This window comes from Corapipo altera, unplaced genomic scaffold, assembly GCF_003945725.1.
Source record: "Corapipo altera isolate COAL_440 unplaced genomic scaffold, ASM394572v1 22, whole genome shotgun sequence".
Classification (NCBI taxonomy): Eukaryota; Metazoa; Chordata; class Aves; order Passeriformes; family Pipridae; genus Corapipo; species Corapipo altera.
In genome coordinates this window covers 14,612,841-14,636,348 of record NW_020884886.1, presented here as the reverse complement: position 1 = coordinate 14,636,348, position 23,508 = coordinate 14,612,841, and the positions used below count along the sequence as shown (strand labels likewise).

The window sequence follows — 23,508 nt, the reverse complement described above, 5'->3', positions numbered from 1 at the left end:
TAAATAGGGTTTTAAATGTGAACTTTCCTATTAACAATGCTTTCTTGAGTTTCTGGAAAGCATGGTCCTTAACCTACACATTTTGCCATGCCCACTTAACGTAATTAATTTCATCTGAGAAACAAATCCCATCACCAGAACAGCCTGTGCCGTGCTCCCCCGCTGCCGGTACCCGCACCTCACTCATGGTGCGGGGCTGAGCCGGCAGCCCGGGATGCTCCCTCTGCCGGCACTCCTTGTGCAGGAGCAGTAACCTACATTTTAAATACTTGAAACGGGTAAGGGATTCTATGCATTACAGCTCTTTTGCACTGCACCAGTTTTAACGTGACATTTTTCAGTAAAATTTAACAATTTACACAGTTAATTACTACTACAATAATAAAAAGGTTAGGCTATTACAGAACATGCAATTCAAAAAATACTCCCTTTGCTTCCTCTCATTTACAACCCGACATGACTGTCAGAAACAGGAAAACATTGTGTAGCCATAATGGTGCTGTAAAGTCACTCTTTGCCCTGTGAAAGAACCCCGTTGGAGGCAGCATAGTTCTAGAGTCAGAACTTCTAAGATTTTAGGTTCTCATCATTTACCTTGATCTCCAAGTGTATTTAGAATAAGAGACTTTGGTAATTTAGTAAGGGGAAACCACTTTGATCACAGAAGTCAATAAACCCTCAAAAGTAATCATATGAAATTATTACATGCTGTAAGTCTGGAAAGTTTTAACATTTATACAGTTAATTAGATTTTGGTCATGAATACCATACTGATCTACCATTTCAGCTGGCATACACTGGAAACCAAATAAGCACCCCACAAAACTGTAAAACTGTATTTCAGCTGATCTGAAGAGTTAACCAGACTCTTAATTGTGGTGGCGAAGGCACAGACAGATGTTCAAATCAACAGACAAAACTGCTTACTCTGCTTAAAAACTAGTAGCAAGGTGAGTAGGGAAAATGTGACTTCACATTTGAGCAAAGTGGTTAGGGCATGTGAATGCCAGAGGAAAGTTGTGAAACACAGGCATCCAATTTCTTACAGACAAACTTAAATTTCTGATCAACAGAAAACAGTTTCTTCTTTTCAGAAGACTGAAAGTAAATGTAGAGAATCTGTTAAGAGTAGGTGGGGGACAGTTTGATGTGATGGTCCAGCTACAAAGAAAAAAAGTGTGCAAGTCTATTTCCAGGCTCAGGTTTCAGAAATTTATGTATTTTCCAGTGCTGAGACACTGTATCAAGGTACTCTAGCAGCACATATCGATACACAGAGAATAGATGCTGGTAAAATGTCAGAGGTACATTTGTGACACTCAAATATTTTGTTCCTAGATGCTTACATTAACAGCTTTCTTGCTATGTCACTAACCATTCAAACATGGCATTCTTCCCTAATTGTGTCTAATTCTATAAGATTTTTCCCAGTAACTTATTTTTTAGCTTGATAATTATCTCTGAGCTTTCACAGTGCAGTATTCTACATCAAAACACAAGTGAGAAACATCCCAAATGAGAGATTTTAATTAGCACATGCTGTCTCATTCCAACTGCCGTATCAGATTGAAGTCCCTCAAGCTGAATCTTGTAGGCTTAAATCTTTAAAAAAACCTCATGCTTTTAGATCTGAATTCTGACAAATCACAAAACCCTCACAACATATAATTCTCCTTTTCCAAAACTATTCCTCAGTAACTAAACTCTTTTTTTCCTCAGAATTTCAGATTCCCTTCTAGTTAAATTTAAGTATTTCAGGTTCCAGGATGAGTGATTCCTCCAAGCCAAACAATGTTTCTTTAAATCAGAAACAAAGCTGGGAATTAACTGGTAAGATTATATTTAATCAGATAAAGAACACTAAGTTAGTGAAACATGTCCTCAGTAGCATGAGCCCAGCTAATCTAGGCTGTTTGTCCACACCTAAATCACACACACAAAAACCTTAGTGAAAGAAGAGAGAAATATTTTTGCTTTACATGCACCTATGCTATTTTACTCTTCTAATTTCCCATGGTTTGTGATCTCTACTAGTTTATACTATCTTGAAATTGATCTATTTAATGTATGCATTCACAACCTAATTCACAGCCTTATCTGCTCCTATTAATGCAATGCAACATGTTTACTATTCCAGCCTTCAAGTGCCACTAAGTCTTTCAGGCCTTACTATGCTCAAATGGATTTAACCATTTTTATTTTTACACAGTGAATTTCAGAAACTGTCACATCCACCACACACACTATAAAACCCAAAGTCTTTTTTCGCAGGTAAGTAATTTTATTATACTATTTAGTGTAGTTTTAAAGACAGACTTAACATGAAATATCTATCGACCGTAACTAATACTGTAGTCACTTTCTCCAAATAAAATTTTCCTTTGCAGAAATCCTTCTACTTTAGAGACATCTGAAAATGGAGAGAAAATGACATAAAAAGGGTTGCAGCCTCTTGTGCCGCTTTCACATGCAATTTACTTTCATTTACTTTCCAGGAGTTTAAAATATGCTCTGGGGAGCAGGTGGCATCGCTAAGAACCAAAAGTGCCATGGACACCTAGAACACAAGTTCTGAGCTGGCTCCAGCTGGCTCTGGCTTTTAAGACTGTCAGGTCCTTCCAGTCTCAGTTCATCTGCTATGCCTGTAGAGTTTTATACAAAGCATACTAGGACTTGATCTGATATTCCAATTTCAAAATAAGTAATAAAAATAAACAACTCATTCAGTTGGATACACAGATGGTTATAGGTTCAGAGAACTCAAACTTTAAAATAGTAAGTTTCAGACAAGACTGGTACAGCTACATATGTAAAAAGGTTTAAAAATGTAGTTTACAACTTATTTTCAAGCCTCACATCTCAAAACAGCTTTCACATCTCATGCAAAATAAGACAGTCTTCATTGGAAACAAACATTGAAAGAAGAAGTGTTCTTAAATCATACAAGAAAACCTGTTACAGCTCCAGTTGCTCTATGTATTTAACAAAAAAAGAAATTAAAGCTTGTCATTAATGGTCAAGAAACACTGATATATGTTACGTAATTACCGTATAACCATCTAAAATCTTTTACCTTTAGGACACCAATTAAGTTTCCTGATCAAAGAAAGTAAAAAAGGTTTATTATTTTCTACATAGCTTAGTGTTAATTTTTCAGACATAAATCAACATTCCCAGAAGGAACTGAAGGGACAGCTAAAAATAGATATATACACTTAAAAAGCTCTTCTTCCTTCCCATTACCTTCTTTTGGGCAAATTCAGTGAATGGAGATGATTGCCCAGAACTATATTTACAGACATTAGTAAGGCAGGACCTTTTTCTGATTATCAAAAACCAAAAAAAATTTCCATCATTAGTTCTGAAGGAAAATCTATGCTGATAGTGGCACAAAACTAAAGAATCCAATACACACACACATCTGACATCTTCACAAGCTAGAGAAGAATGTTCAGGGGGGAAAAAAGCTGTATTCCCTTAAAACAAACTTCCAGTGGAAAGATGCAGGTCCTCTGAATTTTCCAATGCACCTCAAAGGTTTATTTATCCAGAACAGAACCCTGAAAAAAAATAAGGTATTTCCAACTCTTCTTATATTTGAAGTTTACTTCCATAAATCCAGGTGTGGATTTATGTGCAACATCTCACAGAGTACAAGCAATTCCCTTTGGTAACAAGCTAACTGCAAGCTTGGGTATTAGGTTTTTTCTCTCCTCCTTGCCAAGGGCAAGGTTTTGTATTGCTCCTGATAGACTTCTGTCTGGTCTGTTCTTAACTGGAGCCTCACGAGTTTCTTGGAAAATGTATTTCAATGCTTCACCATGCTTGATATTCTGCACACTGAGATGGCATTCCAACCTTTCACTGTACATCATATTTGCTTATACCAACATTCATGTATTTTACTCTGGATTTTTCCTATGGTTCCCATCTTTCCTGTACTACAACTCTCTAAGGGGGTACACTACTGCAATGGAAGTCTAACCAATCATCAATAACAAGCAGCCACCTCGTATTATGAGTTTTACAGGTAAAGCCTCCTATTCACCTTGCACGTGACATTACATTGTCTTTGTGCCATGACATTACTGGCTCCTATTTTCTCTTAAAATAATCCTTGACTCCCACTCCCATCCCAAAATATTGCTTAGCTATTACGCGAGTTTGCAGATTTGCCATCTACAAATCGAAGGAAAGGTCAGTATCATCTACTAGAGAGCTGCAGAGAGCTCATCATAGAGGAGCACTGTCCCTCACTTCAAACTGAAAGCCTCAACTCTGCACATCCAAACCAGAAGCCAGGCTTTCTACTGGCACTGCATTTGCTAAACTGCAAGCGAAAGCTGAAGTGAATCAGAACAAAGAAAGCTGATATATATTTTATTCACTTACAGATTTTTTCTCTTTTCTTAGGTAATATCTGAGGGCATTTCCATTAAAAAAAAAGCACCCCTACTTTGGTTGAATACAGTGATAACATTAGGAGGCACAGCAAGCCAGCTGTGCCCAGCATGCCCGAGGAAAGAAATCTCTTACCTTTCGATGAGCTGAGAGAGTCCTAAGAGGATTATGAAACACTAGCAGGTTTCATTTTTCTTCTTCATTTTTAAAGGCTAAGTAACTTTCCATTTAGGAAGTTTTTACTTATGTTCTTTACATTCCTCTCTGGAAACAATCTCTCTCATGACTCTGAGAGGTAACCCAGCAGAATAACAGGAACAGCTGCAGCCAGCAGATTGCTGCTCTACTCCATCAACCAAGCTACAACCAAGCTACAGGGAACAATTTTTTTTAAGTAATCTGCAGTATTTATTCCATTTGTGAAATAACTAAGCTTGTTAATCCACAAGAAAATCTCTGGGACCTTGTACCAAGGGCTTATGGAATCTGGAAGGAAATGAATAAGGCCTTTGGGTGGAAGCCGTTGCATAGTCACCATTTACAGGATAAATACAAGACTGGACACCCATCAGAGAAAATAAAAAAAGAGAATAATAGAATAGCTCTGACATAGCAGAGAGGGGAAAGACAGCTAGTTCCCTCAAATAATGTTAATATTTGCATTTTTCTCAAAGCTTTAAGGAGGTTCAGCATTCCTCAAACACCCTGAACAAAACCTAGCAGTTTCCGATGCCCAGGAAGATAATTACTACAAGCTGGCTGCTGTTTATTTTTCTATTAAAACTGTATTACCTCTTATAATGATTTCTGCATCTCAACTAAAACTGAAGGGTGAATCCTCCAATAGAGCCACTATGAAAAAAATATTCTTATTAATCATTTATATTTTGACTGTCAAAACCACAAAAGCCAAGAGTTTTTTTGCAGCCACACACGCAGCCACAACACATTCACTTAATAACCACTGCTCAAGGGATTTATGCACAACAGCTTTCAAGTAATTTAATTCTCAGGTTTCAATGAACAGTTTTAGACACGTTGTACATTTAAGAATAAAACTTTGAGACAGAGTACTAGCCTAGAAGGTAGATACAGGCCACAGGAAGTGAAACTGAATAACAAAAATTATGTCGGATAAGCATAAACAGTATTCCTTTTACAAAATCACAGCCCTATTTTAATTCTACCAGCAAAGAGTAGATACAGTAGAAGCTGCTTTGCAAACAAACTGGCCTAACAGGTACTTAAAAATCTAAACATGATGAAAATCCACAGCTGCAAAGAATTTCAGCATCAAGCACACAATGTGGAGAATGAATTTCATTAAACTCATTAAAAATAATTTAAAGACATTATTTTGCAAACTGATAAAACCTCCTGTCAATATGCAGAATATCATCTCCATTATGCTCATTAGAATACAAAATAATTATCACGGGATGGGTGAGCAGGGAAGAAACTTTTTGAAACGACAGAAAAACATTAAAATCTTTGTATTTATATTCAGCATCTATAAATGAATATTTTTATCAGCTTATTATCTCTTTCAGTAATTTGGCCCATAAGCCAAAACTCTCCAGTCATTTAACAGCCACTGACCACACTGAAAAACAGAGATATGCACCGGAATTTGAGACTTACATTTAAACACAGCAACAAAAGGACTATTATTTAGTTACAAGTATTACAAATCAATGAAGTGGCAATTCAGAAACAGATCTTGTTGCTAAAAGATTTCACAGGAGAAACTGTGGAACTAAATATATTTTCCAGAACACAGACACCAGAATGTTTCAGAATTGCATTTGTCCCGTTTACCTTTGAATACCTGGTGAAATCCATTAAATATTAAATTATTAAGATTGGGGGGGTGTTCCTTAGATTTTTTGGTTGTTTGCTTCCTAGTGAAGATATTTTATTCAAACCATTTTTCAACCTAGACATGCAGAAAATTTAAATATGGTGACGTGTTCGTGCACTCCCCCCCACCTCCCTCCTTGGGCCAACTATGGCCTCAGGAACACCACCAGGCCGCAGCCCGGATCAATGGTACCTGGGCACTTAGCTCCCTGTGAGCGTATCATAAACGCTGTCTGCTCCCACAACGGCTCTTGTCTAACAAGCTCCAGTTTTCTAACAAAGAGCCTTGAGACTTCCTTTTTCTCTCTGAACAAGACACCAAGTGGAATAACATTTTTGTTATTGGACTTTTCGAGGAATATTCCAGTAACTGCCAACTCATATTGTGGCCAAGGATGGAAATTTACTGATGACTTCAGTCAATCATCTTATGCCCCTGTCTATAAACAGTGGTACTGAGACCCTTGGAGCTCTCCTGGACCGCAGTGGGCTGTAACCAGCATCTCCCTCAGAGTGGGACTGTCAGAGCCAGCGAACTCTCAAGTTTGCGAGACTCTGAGGATTGCCATGGAAAGCTGACAAACCTGGGCTAATACCCCCACCGCTCCTCAAGACTTAATCCCTTGCCCACTGAGAGGATGCAAACACATCTGATGTATTTCACTGAACTAGAGGGGAATTTTTCTGAAGTATACCTTTGTACATACTTTATGTCTGTGTGCGTGCGTATTATGAATGTTGCCACTTTACATTTAAGTTAAACGTAATGGTTAAGTTAGATTTATGGTTAAGTTACTGTTGCGCTTAGAGAAAACATTAATGAAGCATTTTGCAAGTGTTAAATTAATCAACTGGTTAATTACAACCACTTTTGTGTTGATTAGGTACTGTTATGATTAAGTGTTTTAAACTGTTTTTACCTAAACCAATTATGCAGTTTGGCAAGGTGGCCCACTCTGATCCTTGTGACTCAATGGGACAGGCCCCATTATCCTTTTGCATCCCTTACTCTTTTCCATCCTGCCCTTTTGTGTCCCTGGTCTCCACAGAGAATCACTGTAGAATGCTTTTAGTATCATTTTTCTTTATGTGCTTCATATAGTAAGTAACAGAGTGAATAGAGTTCCCACCAAACTTTGTTGCACTTTTGCAAACATATATTAAACCTGTTTTTGCTGATACCTTGCCAGCAATACTTCAAGTGACCTAAAAGATTCATTCATGGCATCCTTGTCTCTAAACCAAAGAGATGGATTTGATGGATAGACCACTCAGTGGACAAGGAATTGGCTGGATGGTTGCACTCAACAAGCTGCAGTCAACAGTTCAATGTCCAGCTGGAGACCAGTGATGAGTGGCATTCCTCAGGGGCCAGTATTGGGACCAGCACTGTTCAACATCTTCGTTGGTGACGTGGACTGGGAGTGTCCCCTCAGCAAGTTCACCGACGACACCAAGTAGTGAGGTGCAGTTGACAGGCCAGAGAGAAGGGATGCCATCCAGAGGAACCTTGACAGGCTTGAGAGGTGGGCCTGTACAAACAGGCCAAGTGCAAGGTCCTGCATCTGGGACAGGATAATCCCAAGGACAAATACACGCTGGGTGGAGAACGGACTGACGACAGTTCTGGGGAGAAGGACTTGGGGGTGCTGGCACACGAGAAGCTGGACATGTCTCAGCAATGTGCACTTGCAGCCCTGAAAACCAACTATGTCTTGGGGAGGTGATTCTCCTCCTCTAATCCACTCTCATGAGATCCCACCTGGAATACTGCATCTAGTTCTGGGGCTCCCAACACAAGAAAGACATGGATCTATTGGAACAAGTCCAAGAGGGCATAAAGACAATCAGAGGGATGGAGAACCTCTCCTGTAAAGACAGGCTAAGAGTTGAGGCCTGGAGAAGGCTCCAAGGAGAGACCTTATAGCACCTTTCGGTACTCAAAGGGGCCCACGAGAAGGTTGGAGAGGGACTTTTTACACGGGCATGTAGTAACAGAGCGAGGGGAGAATGGCTTCAAACCAAAGGAGGATAGGCTTAGATTAGATATTAGGAAGAAATTCTTTACTGTGAGAGTGGTGAGGCACTGGAACAGGTTGCCTAGAGAAGTTGTGGATGTCTCATCCCTGGAAACATTCAAGGCCAGGCTTATTTAAACAGTATTAACCATTCATATGGCTTAGAAAGTTTTAGGAAACTATTCAGGAAAAAAGTCTTATCTATCACAACACTGAATTGTTCCAAATAATAATAATGGAGGCCACTACAAGTTTGTTTTATGGAAGGATCAGAGGCTTTGACCAGCACTTCAACAATGCTCAATTGATTTCTATTTATCATTCTACTATTTAAAAAGAAACAAAACCTACAAATAGCACCACTAGAAAATGAAGGAACCACTACATTAAGAATAATATTAAAAGAATCATTTGATTATAGTACATAGAAAGCCTCACCCCATCACCACCAAGTTCTATGAAGTTTTTTCTTTAGTGCTTCCAAATGAAGATAGTCTTTTAAAGGAAGTGTTTAAAAGTGTATAACTGGCATAATATTGGTGCTCCTCGTGCCAGCTGATTTAAATACACAGAAAGCAAGTTCTTGTTCCAACGCTCCTTTGTTGTATACATCTTGGTGAGGGAAGATATTAATGGGTTTTTTCATCAGGCAGAAAGAAAACACAAATTAAGTTATCTGTGTGGACAAAACTTCCAAAGATTACAAGAACAAGGGTCAAATTGCCTCTACTGTTCTTCCTTTTCAAATCTCAATGGTTTTGATTAAAAAACCCAAAAGCACATAAAACTGTACTTGCACAGTTAAAGAGTCATTAATCTCCAGTAAAATTGTAGGGTGGTAAGAATAATTAAATGCAGGTACAAAAATGCACTGGCTTTACTGATAAGAAAAATTATACCATGTAACCATGGCATGTATGTTGAAAGATTCTACGGCTGAAAGAACATCAAGTGCTCCAAGACTGTAAAAAAAAAAACAACACATACTGTTCTACAAATGAGAAAGATAACAGCTTATGATTATTATGATTTCATTTCAGTAGCTGACACTATCCTGTGCCAGATGATTCGTACATTGGATGCGTCACCTGCAAAATCTCAACTCACACGTTCTGCTCTAAAGTTTCTGTTTCAAGTCCAAACCTCTGCTTAGCCAACGGAAGTCTTCACAAAGTTATAGACTTAACAAGCATTTCGAGTTTGTATGGACTAGTCACTGATATGACCTGCTGGGAAATTACAGTCCTATTCTTCTGAGGCAGACATGGAGGAAAATACCTAATACAAAATTATCTTGGTTATCATGTCTATCATATAACTGGTGCATATGACCTTCAAACCACAGGAAATGTATTACTTTGAAAAACAAATGAACAATGAGTGCAGCTGTTAGTTTGGACACTTAGAAATCTATTCCACAGATTCTGGCTATTAAAACTTTTTCAGTAACATTAAGTGATCAGAAGTCAGCAACTGATCAGAAACTAAATGGCAAATGGTTCACAGAAGTGCAAATCTGCTATATTATCAGTGATAACTGAGAGAGAACCAGCACAGTCAGCCTCTTCTACCTTTCCTATTGTTGATCTGCTACATTTTATAATCCCAGACTCACTTCATACCTTATTTTAACTCTATCAGAATTTATTTGGAAACAGAAGCCAAGAATCAGAGTGAGGATAAGCACTTGGTGTTTTTCTGCCTACACCTCAAAAGGCTGAAAGGACAAAATTGAGGAGGCAATACGTAGCATCTGTTAACAGAAAAGAATTAACTAAATAAAAAAGTTAACTCCTACAAAAAAGACCCAAAATGTCAAAAATGAAACATTCATCCTAGCGCAAAAATGTTTGGAAGAACTCCCTGTGTATATAGTATCTACTTAGTGCTTTCCAAAATCATCACATAATCATTTCATTTGCATATTTGCACCTTAGAATTCTATACTGAAATACTTTATGCTTTAAGGACATCTCAAATTATAAATACAAAGTGAAAAGCAGCATGAACTGTTGCCTCCTAACCAGGACGCCAGTATACATGATTTTGCACATTTAAATCCATACGGAATCTTACCATTGATCTTTCAGAATATCCAAACAAATGGCCCCAGTGACTGAGCTAATATTAGGATGCCATATTTTGGTGATAAACCGCACCTGAAAACAAGACAATTTAAAAAAGAAAAAAAAAGGTTATTAAATGCAGTATACTAAGGAAGCATTTAAAATCCACCATTTAAAATAATATTATAAACAAATACTAATTTAGAAAATGAAAAGATAAAAAAACAAAAACCAAAGACATGACACTGCTTATTTCATGAGGCTTCAAGTTTGTAAGGCTGTTTCTTAGAGCTGTGCTTTACTCAAAACAGAGTACTGCCCATTCCAGCACACCAAACTCATCCCTAACTGCTTTCCCACACACTCTGATGTGTGCACACCCCTGCATCACACAAAGTCATTAGAAATATCCTCCAGCAGTACCAGTGTTTTGACACAAGCAGATGGTCAAATATGGACTTAAAACTTCCAACATTATTACAAGTGGATTTTCTAGATTTCACAAAGTGAAATGTCCCTGAACTCTTAGTACAAGAATTGCACCTCACTGTTCAGCTAAACTGTTGGTAGCTACAGAGGTATTACAAGAATTTCCTTGGTGAATGCTACTACTTCTGCAGCCATCCAGTCTCATTACTCATATGCAGAAAAACATGACTAGATTACATATTTTTCTTTCCTGTTGAAGGGATCTGGCCCCAGCATTCATTCATTGATCACGTCCATATTTTTACACTAATGTGTATTCATGTTCACAAAGCATGAATAATATCCAGGTTTTGGTTGGTCGGTTGGTTTTTTAAGACACTGAGAAAGGTAAAAACAGCATTTACTCTTAAAAGTCTTGGAACCCAAAGCTGTTCTCTGAAAGGATATACATGCCTTTGGAAATTCCTCCCTTCACATTCTTCAAACCCCTGATTTCAGGTTGCACTTTAACTGCCTTCTAGTGACTTTGACCTGTCGCTGTTTCTCATCTCTACCTCCTCACCCCAAACTCCTGACAAACATTTTATGTATATGGCACAGATCTTTCAACTTTTGCCCCTGACCTGCAAGCAAATCAGTGAAAAGAACATGTTAGCTGTCAGGCACTACAGCAGAAGACTGAACATACAGGGCTATATAAAATAAGTGCAACCCTGGTGTATAAATAGGCAGGACCATAACAGTTCTGCTTTCCAGGACAGAAATAAGTGATCATGTCAGCTGAGCCACTTACTAACTACCTCAACTCTCTAAATCACTTGCAAAATGTAAAAGCAATGTAAATACTAGGTAATTTCTCACAGTGAATGACAGCTAACAATGGCTGTCAAAGCATACATTGAACAAGCTAAAGAAATCTTTCAGATAAAAGGCAGAGCAAAAATGCCTCCAGTTCAAGACTACAGACTCCAAAATAAGCAGCACTATGGTTCAGTGCACAGAATTTCTAACAGCTGCCTATGAACTCCGGAAATGGAGACCACTAAGCCCTAAAGCAGCAATTAAATCATGGTCCATAGACTCATCTTTCAGTGTCTGCAACCTGTTTTAGCTCTCCTTATTTTATATTCACACCAGAATACATGCAGATGAAAGAGCTGAGACCTACGGCTTAATTTCATTCATCTTAATTTCATTAAGATTTTTTGTGTCTTTTGCTCCAGCCTCAAGGAATTAATTCAAAGGACCTGGCACCTCTCTTCCTCCTCTTCCCCAGCTCCTTCCCAGTACTACATATCAGGATGAAAATAATCAGGATCTAGGACATGTTCTTAGTTCAAAGACATCTTTCAGACAAACAGAAAACCTATCAAGAGGTTGAGTCAGCAACTTAGGAGTCTGCTGATTAATAAGAAGCCACTGAAGATAGGACTATTACTAGAAACTTGGTAGGTTACATTCAAGACTCTTAGGTCTAACTTATGGAGTCCAAGAAATTAAAAGAATCAATTTCTTCAACAATGCTTAAGGGGATGGAAGACAGCTGTGCTCTCTACATCATGTAAACTATCTGAAAACTGTATTTATCTTGCCAAAAAGATACTACATTAGGATAAATAATAAGACACAAGCTTCTCCCTAGAATTTTGCCAGTTTGAACTGCAAATCAGAATAATCAGAGTGTACTTTTGATTGGATACAGCTATGCCTCCTGCATTAGTGCCACCCAAAGACAACAGTTACAGTGCCTGTGTAGAGGAAAATTAAAAAAAAAAAAAAGGAAGAGACTCTACATGCAACCAAGTAAATAAGGATACTCAAACTTGCTAGCCAAATTGTATTATTCAAAAACGTGTCTGCAGTACCTTAGGGGGATTGAACGGATATGTTTCTGGAATTTTTATCTCTAGTTGATACCTTCCACCTGGAAAAGACAAGAACAAGTTAGAAATTAAACCACAAGAACATTACTGAAGCTTAGTCTTTTATGACAATAAAGCTTATACTTCTAAATGAACAGGTTTTCAAGTAATTCCAATTTACGAGGAAGTGTTAGTTAGAAGATACATTTAAATTTTGTACCACTCATCAATAAATACACATAAAATCAAACCAATAAAGCTGTATTTGCTTATGCAAATCAGAATCTATAGTTCTTAGGTATATTTAATGTGCACATAGTCATTTCCAATCTTGTAATTTCCATGCTTTATTTTAGTAGAATAAACCAAAACATGAATCAAACATCCCCCAAACAGATAAAACAACAGGGCACAGGAACATTTAGGCTGAACATGGGATATTACATTGTTTTGACTCTGTTCTGATACCCCATGTCAATAAATTTTCTTCAAATTACACAACTGAAATTAACTATGTCATTTTAAACGTTCTGGAACTCAAGTACATCCAAATAAAGTCTTTAAGAAAAGCTCTCACCCTTTGTGGAAAAAAAAAATAAAGGAGGCATGAATGTAACTTCCATTATGTTCTACATTACTGCTTGAAGTAGTTACTTCTATTCCAATTCTGCAAACACTTTGACACAGCAGAACTTAGAATATACTTTGCAGGACTACAGCATGCAATAAATGAGCTTGGCAGACAGAACCCCCTCCTACTGCCCAGTTTTAAACATTTCTATTTTTCTGTCCCTGTTATGTCTGTCTACTTCAATTATAGTTCTGTTGACATTCAAGTTCACTATCAATCCTTATGTCTTCTGGAGCAATCTCAAACTATCTCTGCCTGCCCAGTGAAGGCCATTTGCCAGGCAGCAGTTCAATGACAAAAAGAACAGGGTATAACAAAACATACACAGTAATCTGAACATTTAGCTTTTATAAAAACTGAAAGCATTTCTCCTCATTTGCGATTTTTTCCTCATCCCGTTGTTGCTCTTTCTGAAAGAAACCTTTTCTCTCCTTCAGTAAACTTTGTTACAATTTATAAATTTCCTTGAATTAAAGCTGAAGTATCTGCAACCTATTTTCTTTGAGATTTCAAGAGTGATTTACTCTGCAAATCACTCTATACAAAACCAGCTCTCAAGTAGCCACAATACAGGCAGCAAGATACACATACAGGGAAAAAAACCCTCAAAGCAATACTCTCAACAGTTATAGTCTATGGCATTGTTTTATCTGTGCCAAAATGCACATTAGTAGCTACTAACACCTCTCACTTTCAAAATGTATTTCAGTCTAATGCACTCCTCCATATCAAACTGATTAATATCAGTTTGATATTTTACACTACTGCCTACAGCTGTTTATTCTCACTTAACACTACAATAACTTGTGAAGTTCTAACAGAAAATACAATAGAAGAAAGGCCAATATTTCCAAAATTATAATAGCCAATGTCTAAGTTGATAGCTTGTCTACTTATAGGACAGCACAAGCAAAATAGTTTTGAAGACACATACAACAACAACAAACCTTAAGTAAGTTTGTTTTCCCTTTTCTCTGAATTGAAGTATAATTCAGCAGCAATTTTTTTCTAAGAAGCAAAACAATTACACTGTGCCTAGATTACAGAAATTCATCAATCCCTCTATGATTTTACTGCCACACCATTTTGTGAGGTAACATTAAATCTACCCTTAGGTATTACCATTTCTTCTGCTTACCACAGGGTATTACAGTCTAACAGGCTATTCAGCTACCAATACTTTTCACCTGGAATGCACAAGTCCTAAAGATTTTAAAACTGCTGGACTAATGAGCTGGTGGTATTATTTACACAGTATTGTTGTGCAATGAAGTTTGCAGTTTAAAATATAGGCTTGAAGACTTAAACTGAACAAATCTGGATTTAATTTCCTTAATACTACATTCAAAATGCAAGTGAATAACTTCTGCATGCCAATATTTTTGCAATTTTTTTTTAAAGGAGTATGCACGTGTATGGCTTTTCTGCAGCTATTTAATGCCTGCGATTGAATTAAACAGTAATGGCAGAATATTCCTTCAGTAGTCCTACTGGAGCAGGTCTCACAATAGAGTTGGAGCAATGTTTAGCTATTTTCCTTGAAGAAATACCCTATTATAAATTTTGCAGTTACTCTGGCTCACATGCAAGCTTGGCTTGAAATTCATACCATTGTTACAAAGGCTTTAAAAACAAACAAACAAAAAACCCCCGCCAAAACCCCAACCTATCTTTTGAAAAGCTCTTTAATCAAGTAAAACCCAGCAGCCATTAATCTAGGCTTAGTCTTTCAAAGGTCTTCTCTCCAAAGACATATGTTTTAATGTGGGAGGTAAACATGTTTCAATAAAAGTTATATCTTGCAATATTCCCATGATTATCAATATGAGTTGACACTATTACCAGGAAAATAAAAGCTGTCAATTTTGCCAACAATAGATGGAATTCTTCTTCTCAGTCATTCTTAACTAATGTCCCAACATAACCTATAACAGAATTTTGCAGCAGCAGTTTGTTTTCAGATACCTCACCAATTATGGTCAACAACAAACACTACTGTTCTCTCACTTCACAGTGGTTCTAGAAATCCCTCCTGTATCACAGAACTGTCTGACCTGAACTACTGCATTAATTAGTTGTTCTTCATAAAGCACTTCTTGCTGTGTCACTGTTCAGACTACAGATGACAAGAGATCAGTCTGTAATTATGCAGCATGCATTACTGTATTAGTCATAAAATGCAGACTACACACACTGGTATGCCCTTCATAATTACATAAGGGAATAAATGTGTATAACTATATTACAGAAATATTAACATTCCGAAGTAAATTACTCAAGTGTCACGAAACACCAGAAACTGGGCTGGTGGTAACCTTCATTTTGCTCCTTGATATGCCCTCTAGATTAAAGTAAGTATACAATCACATTATGTTTCCATGAGATCCCTGCCATAATCAGAATACAAAATAAGTTTAGCCCCCCAAAAGGGACATTTACTATATCCCCATAATGAAGTGTACTCAAAGGTATGGAAGTTTGCATACATCAACAACCTCTGTGCTAAACACATATTGCTGAGTTTCATTAGCAGGATATGCTGAATATGTGAATACACAACGCTCAGCTTTTGAAATCCTGGTCTACCTGAATCATTCAGCATCACACAGAACCTAGTTCTGCTAATAGGCATTTAAATCTTTTTTTACCCTCTTCATGAACTGCTATATCATTTTTCACCTCAGTGACATATAAATACATCTTTTCTTTCAAATAACTCTCAACACAATCTCCAGAAAAGGCCCATTTTATAAGCCAAGGTAATACTAACCTGGAGGGGGGAAAAAAATGGAAAGCCATAACAAACCAGCTCACTTGAGAAGGATTAATTCTGTCTGAATGGAAAACTAACACCCAAACGTCCCAAAACAACACCCTTCTACCACCATTCAGATGTTTCCTAGTATCCAATTATTTAATTTTGCAATAACTTAACATCTGTATATAAGACTTGGTTTTACAAGACAAACCATATTGTTGCAAAACAGCAATTATACTAAATCCTAAAGAATGATTCACTTCCAAATAGGTCACCAGCACTACTCTGTATTTCAGGTGAACAGCACGGCTCTCGTTTTAAATTGAAGATCCATGTTACAAACAGAAGAAATTATCTTCTTTCCAGAAATTATCTTCTGTCAACTACACATCAGTAGCCGATGAGATGAAGACACGTGGGGAAAAGGAGGGAGAGGGGAAAACCACCATTAGTTGCTAAACTGCTGAGGAACTCTTGGAATCAATTTCTGCAGGGCAGCACCCCTAGCATTACAGATTCTTCTACTTTCCTACTCTTTTTCGGGCTCATTTCCCTTTTCCTCATCTTCTGACACCTTCTACCCCTGCCCAATATTCTTCCATGGCAACTTCTGTTAGGCTGTTTCCTCATTCTTTATCTGTCCTGGGCCTCAAAGGTAGAGGAGGGGTGGGTGGCACTGGGGAGACTCTCCCTGTGCTCAAGCCCAGTGCTGCTGCACCAGCTCCCAGCCCAGAGAAACAATCCCATGGGATGTTCTCCTTAGGGAAGACACAACAACCAGATTTTCATCAGTAGTCACTCATGCTTTCGAGTGCATATACATCCACACCTACAAAAAAATTTCAGGTATTTTCAACACCTGATGAGAATTTATTTGTCAAAATAATGACAAATAGCACATTTCTGGTCTCAGAAGAATACTAAAGTCCCACTCTTAACTCAAAGGCATGGAGGAACTACAGCAACTGAAAAACTCGGAAAATTGTTTTAAATTCCAACAAAATAATATATTTGCCTGTAACATTCCTTTCAACTTTTTTTGTTCAAAGTTCAAATTCAAATCAAAGTAGATACCTGGCATGGCCTATCTGAGTAAAACAAGATTTTAAAGCTATCCAAAAGTTTAAGGATTTTTACTTTATTTTTTAGTTATCATCAAGGAACTTTAAATAGAAGGTGTGTCTGCCAGCTCCATATACATTATAGGCAAAGTTTACAAGTACCAGCATCATTGAGTAATCTTGTATCCCTGACGAAGCTACATTAGCTCCTTTTAAAGCTTCTTTATGGAAGTTACCTTGCTTTTCACAGACTGGAAGAGGTGCACAATTACTGATACCAGCTTTAATAAACAAGAAAGTCAAAAAGGTAATTTTTGAAGACAGCTAAAGAGATGAAGTCCTACTATAGAGTCCCCCACTTCAGTATAAATTAAGTATTGGGACCCATGAATGCCCAAGATTAATCCCAAATTTAACTTGCAATGACGTCTCTGCTTGAGATAGGCAAAATGCAACATTTATGAAGGATCACCACATCACAGAAATACATGTACAGTCTGAAGCTCAGTTTCTGGATGTTTGATGCTTAAGAAGCTTAAACTGTCGAGACAGTAAACAAACAACTAAAAGGCAGAATTATACCAATTACACTGCACAGCTATACCTGTAAATTAATCTTTGATATGGAATAGCCTATCCTACTGTTGACCAGATCTCTCTTCAGGCAACACAGAAGTTGAACTGAAATACTTTTAAAGCTTAAAATCTGTTTTAAAAAATCAGACTATTTTAAAACATGTATCTCTATATTTTATGCTGTAAATTAATTTTACAAACAAAGTATCTCAAGACACATGATTTGAAGTGTACAATAATTGCATACACAAAAGCATTACTTGCCTTCATATGGTGTATCCGGAGGTCCTGCTATTTCTCCTCTTAATTCTGTAAAATTTTCATCTACAAGATCTACTTTAATTTGATTTTTGCTGGTCTTAAAAATAAACAGAGAAACAAAGAATCATAAGTAAGCATTTGACATACAGATTTCCCCCAAAATATGGTATTTAAAATTTTCAGTAGTTTAAAATAAGTAAGCATTTAAAAATATAGTAACCTAAAGTTAATAGCTATCTTCCAGTTAAAATTTTACTTCATTAAAAACAGACTACTTGTGAAGCATTACCATAATATTATTTATACTATCACTAGAATATGCAAAGCAATCCAGCAATATAATATCCCAAATTTTTAATTTGACTACATTTTAAAAAGACCATGATCTTTCAAATCAGCTATTAATTCTACATATCTTAAACTATAAATTTAAATTGACCAAATTACATATCAGGTTTTTTTCTTGTTCAGACCAATTTAATTAGTAAGAGACGTGTTTGCCACTTTCAGAGGAATAAGGAAAGACTTCCCCAAATGGAGCAGTATTTTTAACAATACAATGATCTAAACAAAATAGTGTAGTCTTGCTTAAGATCATGTTTATCTTTAACATTTAGGCGTAAGGTACAATGTATTTATACATTTGAATTTCATTGTCACCTCCTCAACATTTTCACACCCCATATCAACTTGCCTACAAAATAAAAACACTATACTTTGATATTGAAGAAAACATATGTTTTCCAGAAATGGATTCTCAGAAGTGTTCAGCCAGAGCTACTCATTCCACTGCATTTGCTTTCCAGGTCCAGAGAGCAGTGTTAGTGAAATTCATACAAATCTTCCAGCCAGTATGTTTTTTGGGGGGGTTGCAAAGCAAAATCTCCTTCTAGAAAGATGTACCATCAGTAATTACAGGTTTTTCAATTCTGCTACTTCTGCATACTGTGTTCACTGACTGCAATACAGATTTCTTGAATCCTGTGTTATTTTTTTCAAGAATTCTTAGCATCTTCTCAGGTCTTTTAAAATTGTTCCAACTTGTTCTACACCAAAAAGCCCTGTGCAGCTGTGCTTCTCTTCGCCCTCAGAGTAAACCTGGTTGCTGTCAGCTATTAGAGAAGAGCTAAGTCAGAGAAAGCTGATGGCTGCCATCAACTGATTCTTGGATCTATCACAGATGTGAACCATTAAGGACACAGAATTCACTGGACAACAGTTGGGAAATTACCTCTGTTTCCTTTCTGCAAGTGTGCTATAGATTCAGCTCCCCCCAAACAAAGGGAGTGCTCTTCTGACCAGATATGCTCACAGACATAACGAAAAATCAAAGATTAGGTAAAAATTTCACCACGTAAAAAATCCTAATTAAAGGTTTTACTAAATTAATCCAATGGTGAATTGGGAGCTTTTGATATCTGTAGTTACATACATTTGTCTTTAGAACTTGGGTAAAACCCCTTCAACCCACACAAATGAGGCAGCACCTGCAGCCCTCTCCAACAGCCAGGAACTGTAACAAACCTACTCTCTGAATCCAAACTCACATGGCATATGCTTCTTGCAAGCTTTCCAACATCCCTTCTAATTCTTTTGCTCTCACTATTCCAACTGGCAGCTCATCCTACCACCTCACAATTTTTGAAAACTTTTTATAGTACCATTAGGTAAAGTTACAATCTATTTACGCCCGCTTGTGACAGCATTGTTTCCCAGCTCCAACAAGTTTCTTTGTATCACTACTATTTATTCCCCTTGCAAAATATGTTATTTATACTGATTTTTCAGCCTTAAGTTTGCCTCTAAACAAGCTGAAATTTTAATCTCAGGTTGATTTTTTAAAAATTTCTCCACTCTATGTCCCATGATCATCTAACCAGCCCTCCACAAACTAACTGAAGTCCCAGAATCTGTGCCACAAGCACTCTGTTGAACTCACTGAAAATACATCACAACCAGCAAAGATCAAATCTGCCTTTTTACATGGCAGCACGACACGAGGCTCAGATCAAATGACAAGAGTCCCCAGCAAGGACTCCTGTCTAAGTTTTTGTCCTCTCCAGTGGCTGCACTGTGCTTTCACAGGGACTGCCCCCGTGCATGACCTCTTCATTCACAAAGCAGCACACTGGTTTAAATAACCAATACAGTTAATAAGTCACCAAAACTATCTGCACGGGTACTGCAGTCACTCTGTCCTCAACAGAGGTTCTGCTGCTCCCCCTCTGCCAACTAGTAAGCTGTCAACATCACCTGGCAAGCTCCACACTGACAGCAGGAGTTCTTGTTCTTTGCAAGTAACTTTCCATTTGGAGGACTGCAGCAACTGCAAATGGGATGAATTTCAATGATATGATCTATGGTTAATCCATGCTGCAGCTTGCTCCATTTTCTACTGTAATTCTGGTTTTCTTCAGTGTCCTGCACACTGTTGTAGTAGCCTAGATATTTGCCTTCATATTCAATTTCAATTAGTACCACACTAGCTGTTTTTCACAACAAATCATTCCCAACTCAATAAATTTCTTAAAAAGCAACCATACACACCCCCTATTGCTAAGCTCAATTTCCTTCAAGAGTCAGTGATCCTGGTTCCCCCCTTTGAGGTGACTGCTTTTATTACTACGGCTGTAGCTGTCTCCACACCTTTATTTCTTTTGCACAGAACCTTAAGGAAAAACAGCAGGCTATATTACACTGTTCCAGTGCAAGGATTAATTTAATTTTGCATTCATGCTTAAATGCTACCATGCCCTTCATATAACACATTCATTTTTTATTTACATAGCTGAAGATCCTTTTTTCATGCTATTCTGATACTTTTTAATGTCCAGTTCAGCTTGACCTTGACAATTACTGCTTTATCCTTCACCCCTGGAGAAACAGCACCAAAGTGACTGTTAATCAAATTAAATCTGGAATGTTGTCCTATAATATTTCCCTTTAATGAGTATCATGTAGAATAAAATTACTTAATTTAAGCAGTTCTAACAGAAAAAATCCCTGGCCTCCACACCTACCAACAGCAGAGTTCTTCAAAAGTTCTCTGACACCAATGATCTTCGCAAAGAATTTATGAATCAACTTGTGATCTCACGTCCCAAGTTGATTTTCCAGAAGCAGTTCTACAAAGACCTCATTATACTTTCATACCAAGTCTAAAACAGTATCACCTCCCGTTAATTCAGTAACAATTTAGTGACTAAATCATTGGGCTAGCAATTCCTGAAATATTAGCCCTTCCATTACTAGTGGCATTTATTTCCACAATTTCAAAGTTAAATTCTGTAACAATACAACACCCAAACATCCATCAGCAAAATCCTTTTCTAGAATTCTATGAGTCCAACACTACTAGAATTTCCCTTCACCACACCTGAAAACTATTTTGATCAAGACTGACCAAAAGAAAAAAAAAACCAAAGCCACTCCAAACAAAACAAACAAAAAAACTCCAACACACAGAGAAAGGAGCATTGATGCAACGTACTATATAATGCATGATGCCATTCCCTAATTGTTTTTCTTCATATTCTAGATAGATTATGCATAGCCTTTTTTAGTTTTTAAATGCATCCCCTACTTCACACTAAGGTTCCAGTCAAAAGATTTGTTGCCTTGTAGACCAACCCAACTGCTGAGATTCTTTCTGCACTGCTATAGGTAGTCACGCTTAACCACTTTTAGTCTGCCTTGTGGAAACTAAACTCAAGCACAGAGATTAAACTAAAAGCATGATGCAGACAACTTGAGGAAGATTCACATTACACACTTTCATCCATTATAAAAGCCTTATCTCTAAAAAGAAACTCAGAGGAATCAATCCCTCATGAAGCATCATTCTGTGAGCATCTTCCAAAGTTTGGACTCTCATCACATTTACCACAGTAGCCACTGATTGATAATACCTTGACTTGTCTTCACCTGCCTCCTCTTAAAAGATAAATCCAGAATTACACTGTAGTTTTATATTTGAGTATCTTCCCAGGACAGAACACACAACCCACTCCAGCAGAAACTTTAAAGAGTAACTTCTGCCACTGTGAAGACTTCATCACACACGTCTTCACTTCTGCTAAAATCCTTTCAGAGAGCAGCTCTGCACCCTACTCTCGCTGGACAGCAGGCTCTTCTGTTCTCTTTATTCACTGTAGTCTACAAGCCTCAACAAGGAGCCCCCCATTTGTCTTCTTTCTGTGGTTAATCCAACCTTTTTCCTGAGCCTTCCATACCATCTCTTTCTCTGTTCTCCAACCTGCCTTTAAAAAACTCTTTCACTGATAGTTATTCACGGCCTATTATCCTCTACTTGTCCAGTACCTCTACTCTTAAAAATCCAAAGTTTTCCTTCATATAAGATAAACGACAAAACCATTACATATCAACACCACAGGAGCACATTAAGACAAGATATTTAAAACTGCATTGTTCTAAACTTTTATTTCCCCACATGCAAAATACAATTTAGTATATTTATTAAAAGTGAAAGAAAATTATATATTCAAAGTTTCATCTTGAGATAAGTCTACTTCTTGAAGACTGAAGGTAGAGGAAATTACTTTTTTTAGAAGTAGGAATTACAAGTGTATCAGAATTCTTTATGCTTTCTAAGAAAGTCTCCAAATTCTTCAGTTATTTTGATAAAGAGACTACCACAGAGTTAACCTCAAGTAATCAGCATAAAAATGCCTATTATCAGTGCTGGCAATGGACAGATAGATACTGGTAGGTTGAACTAAAAATGCAGGAATAAGTAGTTTTTAATTCATTTTTTTTTAATTACATGGCCAGCAATTTTGACATCTATGTTGAACATTCTTGACTGGAAAGAAAAAAAACCCAAACCCAAACCCCAAATAAATCCCTCACATTTCCATGTCAGCCATGGCTACCAAACATTATAAACTTAATACTGGATGATGACGACATACAAAATAGTTTTGACTGAGGTTGTCCTAGAACCAATTAGCTCTACTTACTCCCTCCATGACAATTCCTTAACATTAGACCTTTAACCCTTGTATAATAAAATTACTCTAAAGAAATGTAAATACATCCATTAGCAAACATACTATGTTTTCAACTATTGGGGTCAGAACAAAAAAAGGAAAAGAAACTATGTTATTAGCAATATTAGTAACTTCAGTTCAGCACATTAGTTACAAATAATAAAGTAATATCAAACTGAGTTATTATTTGCATGTTCTATCTATCTCACATATTGAGACACCACGTGTAAAATTCGTATCAAATGTCTTGGGTATAACGGCCAAGATGGCAAATAAGGATTTATAAAAACAAAAACCAACGTGCACACACCCACATGCACACAAAACCACCTTAAATAGACTTATATTTGGAATTTTAAACTCAGTGGTTACTTCTGAATTACTGTGTATAAAAGAAACCAAACACAAAAAATCACAAACCCCTACTATTCCATATAGCAGTCTGTGATTTTACTGGTCCTATAAAACATGATTTTGCTCCACCTTGAGGGGAACATACTCTATAATGGATCAACTACTTCTATTTTCTCTTAATTTACTTGGTTTTTATGGAAAAGAACTCATAGAAAACTCTAG

The 23,508-nt window shown here is 37.1% G+C and overlaps 1 protein-coding gene across 2 annotated transcripts in view; it reads right to left on the bottom strand.

The window, feature by feature from the left end:
- The window catches only part of UBE2K (ubiquitin conjugating enzyme E2 K), a 46,112-nt gene that overhangs the window by 10,124 nt on the left and 12,480 nt on the right, over positions 1 to 23,508 (bottom strand). Inside the window, exons 2-4 of one of the 2 annotated variants that reach the window (XM_027643012.1) lie at positions 17,927 to 18,020; positions 12,640 to 12,698; positions 10,356 to 10,438 (exon numbers count right to left, since the gene is read on the bottom strand). In XM_027643012.1, coding sequence (XP_027498813.1) covers positions 10,356 to 10,438; positions 12,640 to 12,698; positions 17,927 to 18,020 — 236 coding nt within the window. The remainder of the gene's footprint in view (positions 1 to 10,355; positions 10,439 to 12,639; positions 12,699 to 17,926; positions 18,021 to 23,508) is intronic. The other variant, XM_027643013.1, reaches the window with a different exon arrangement.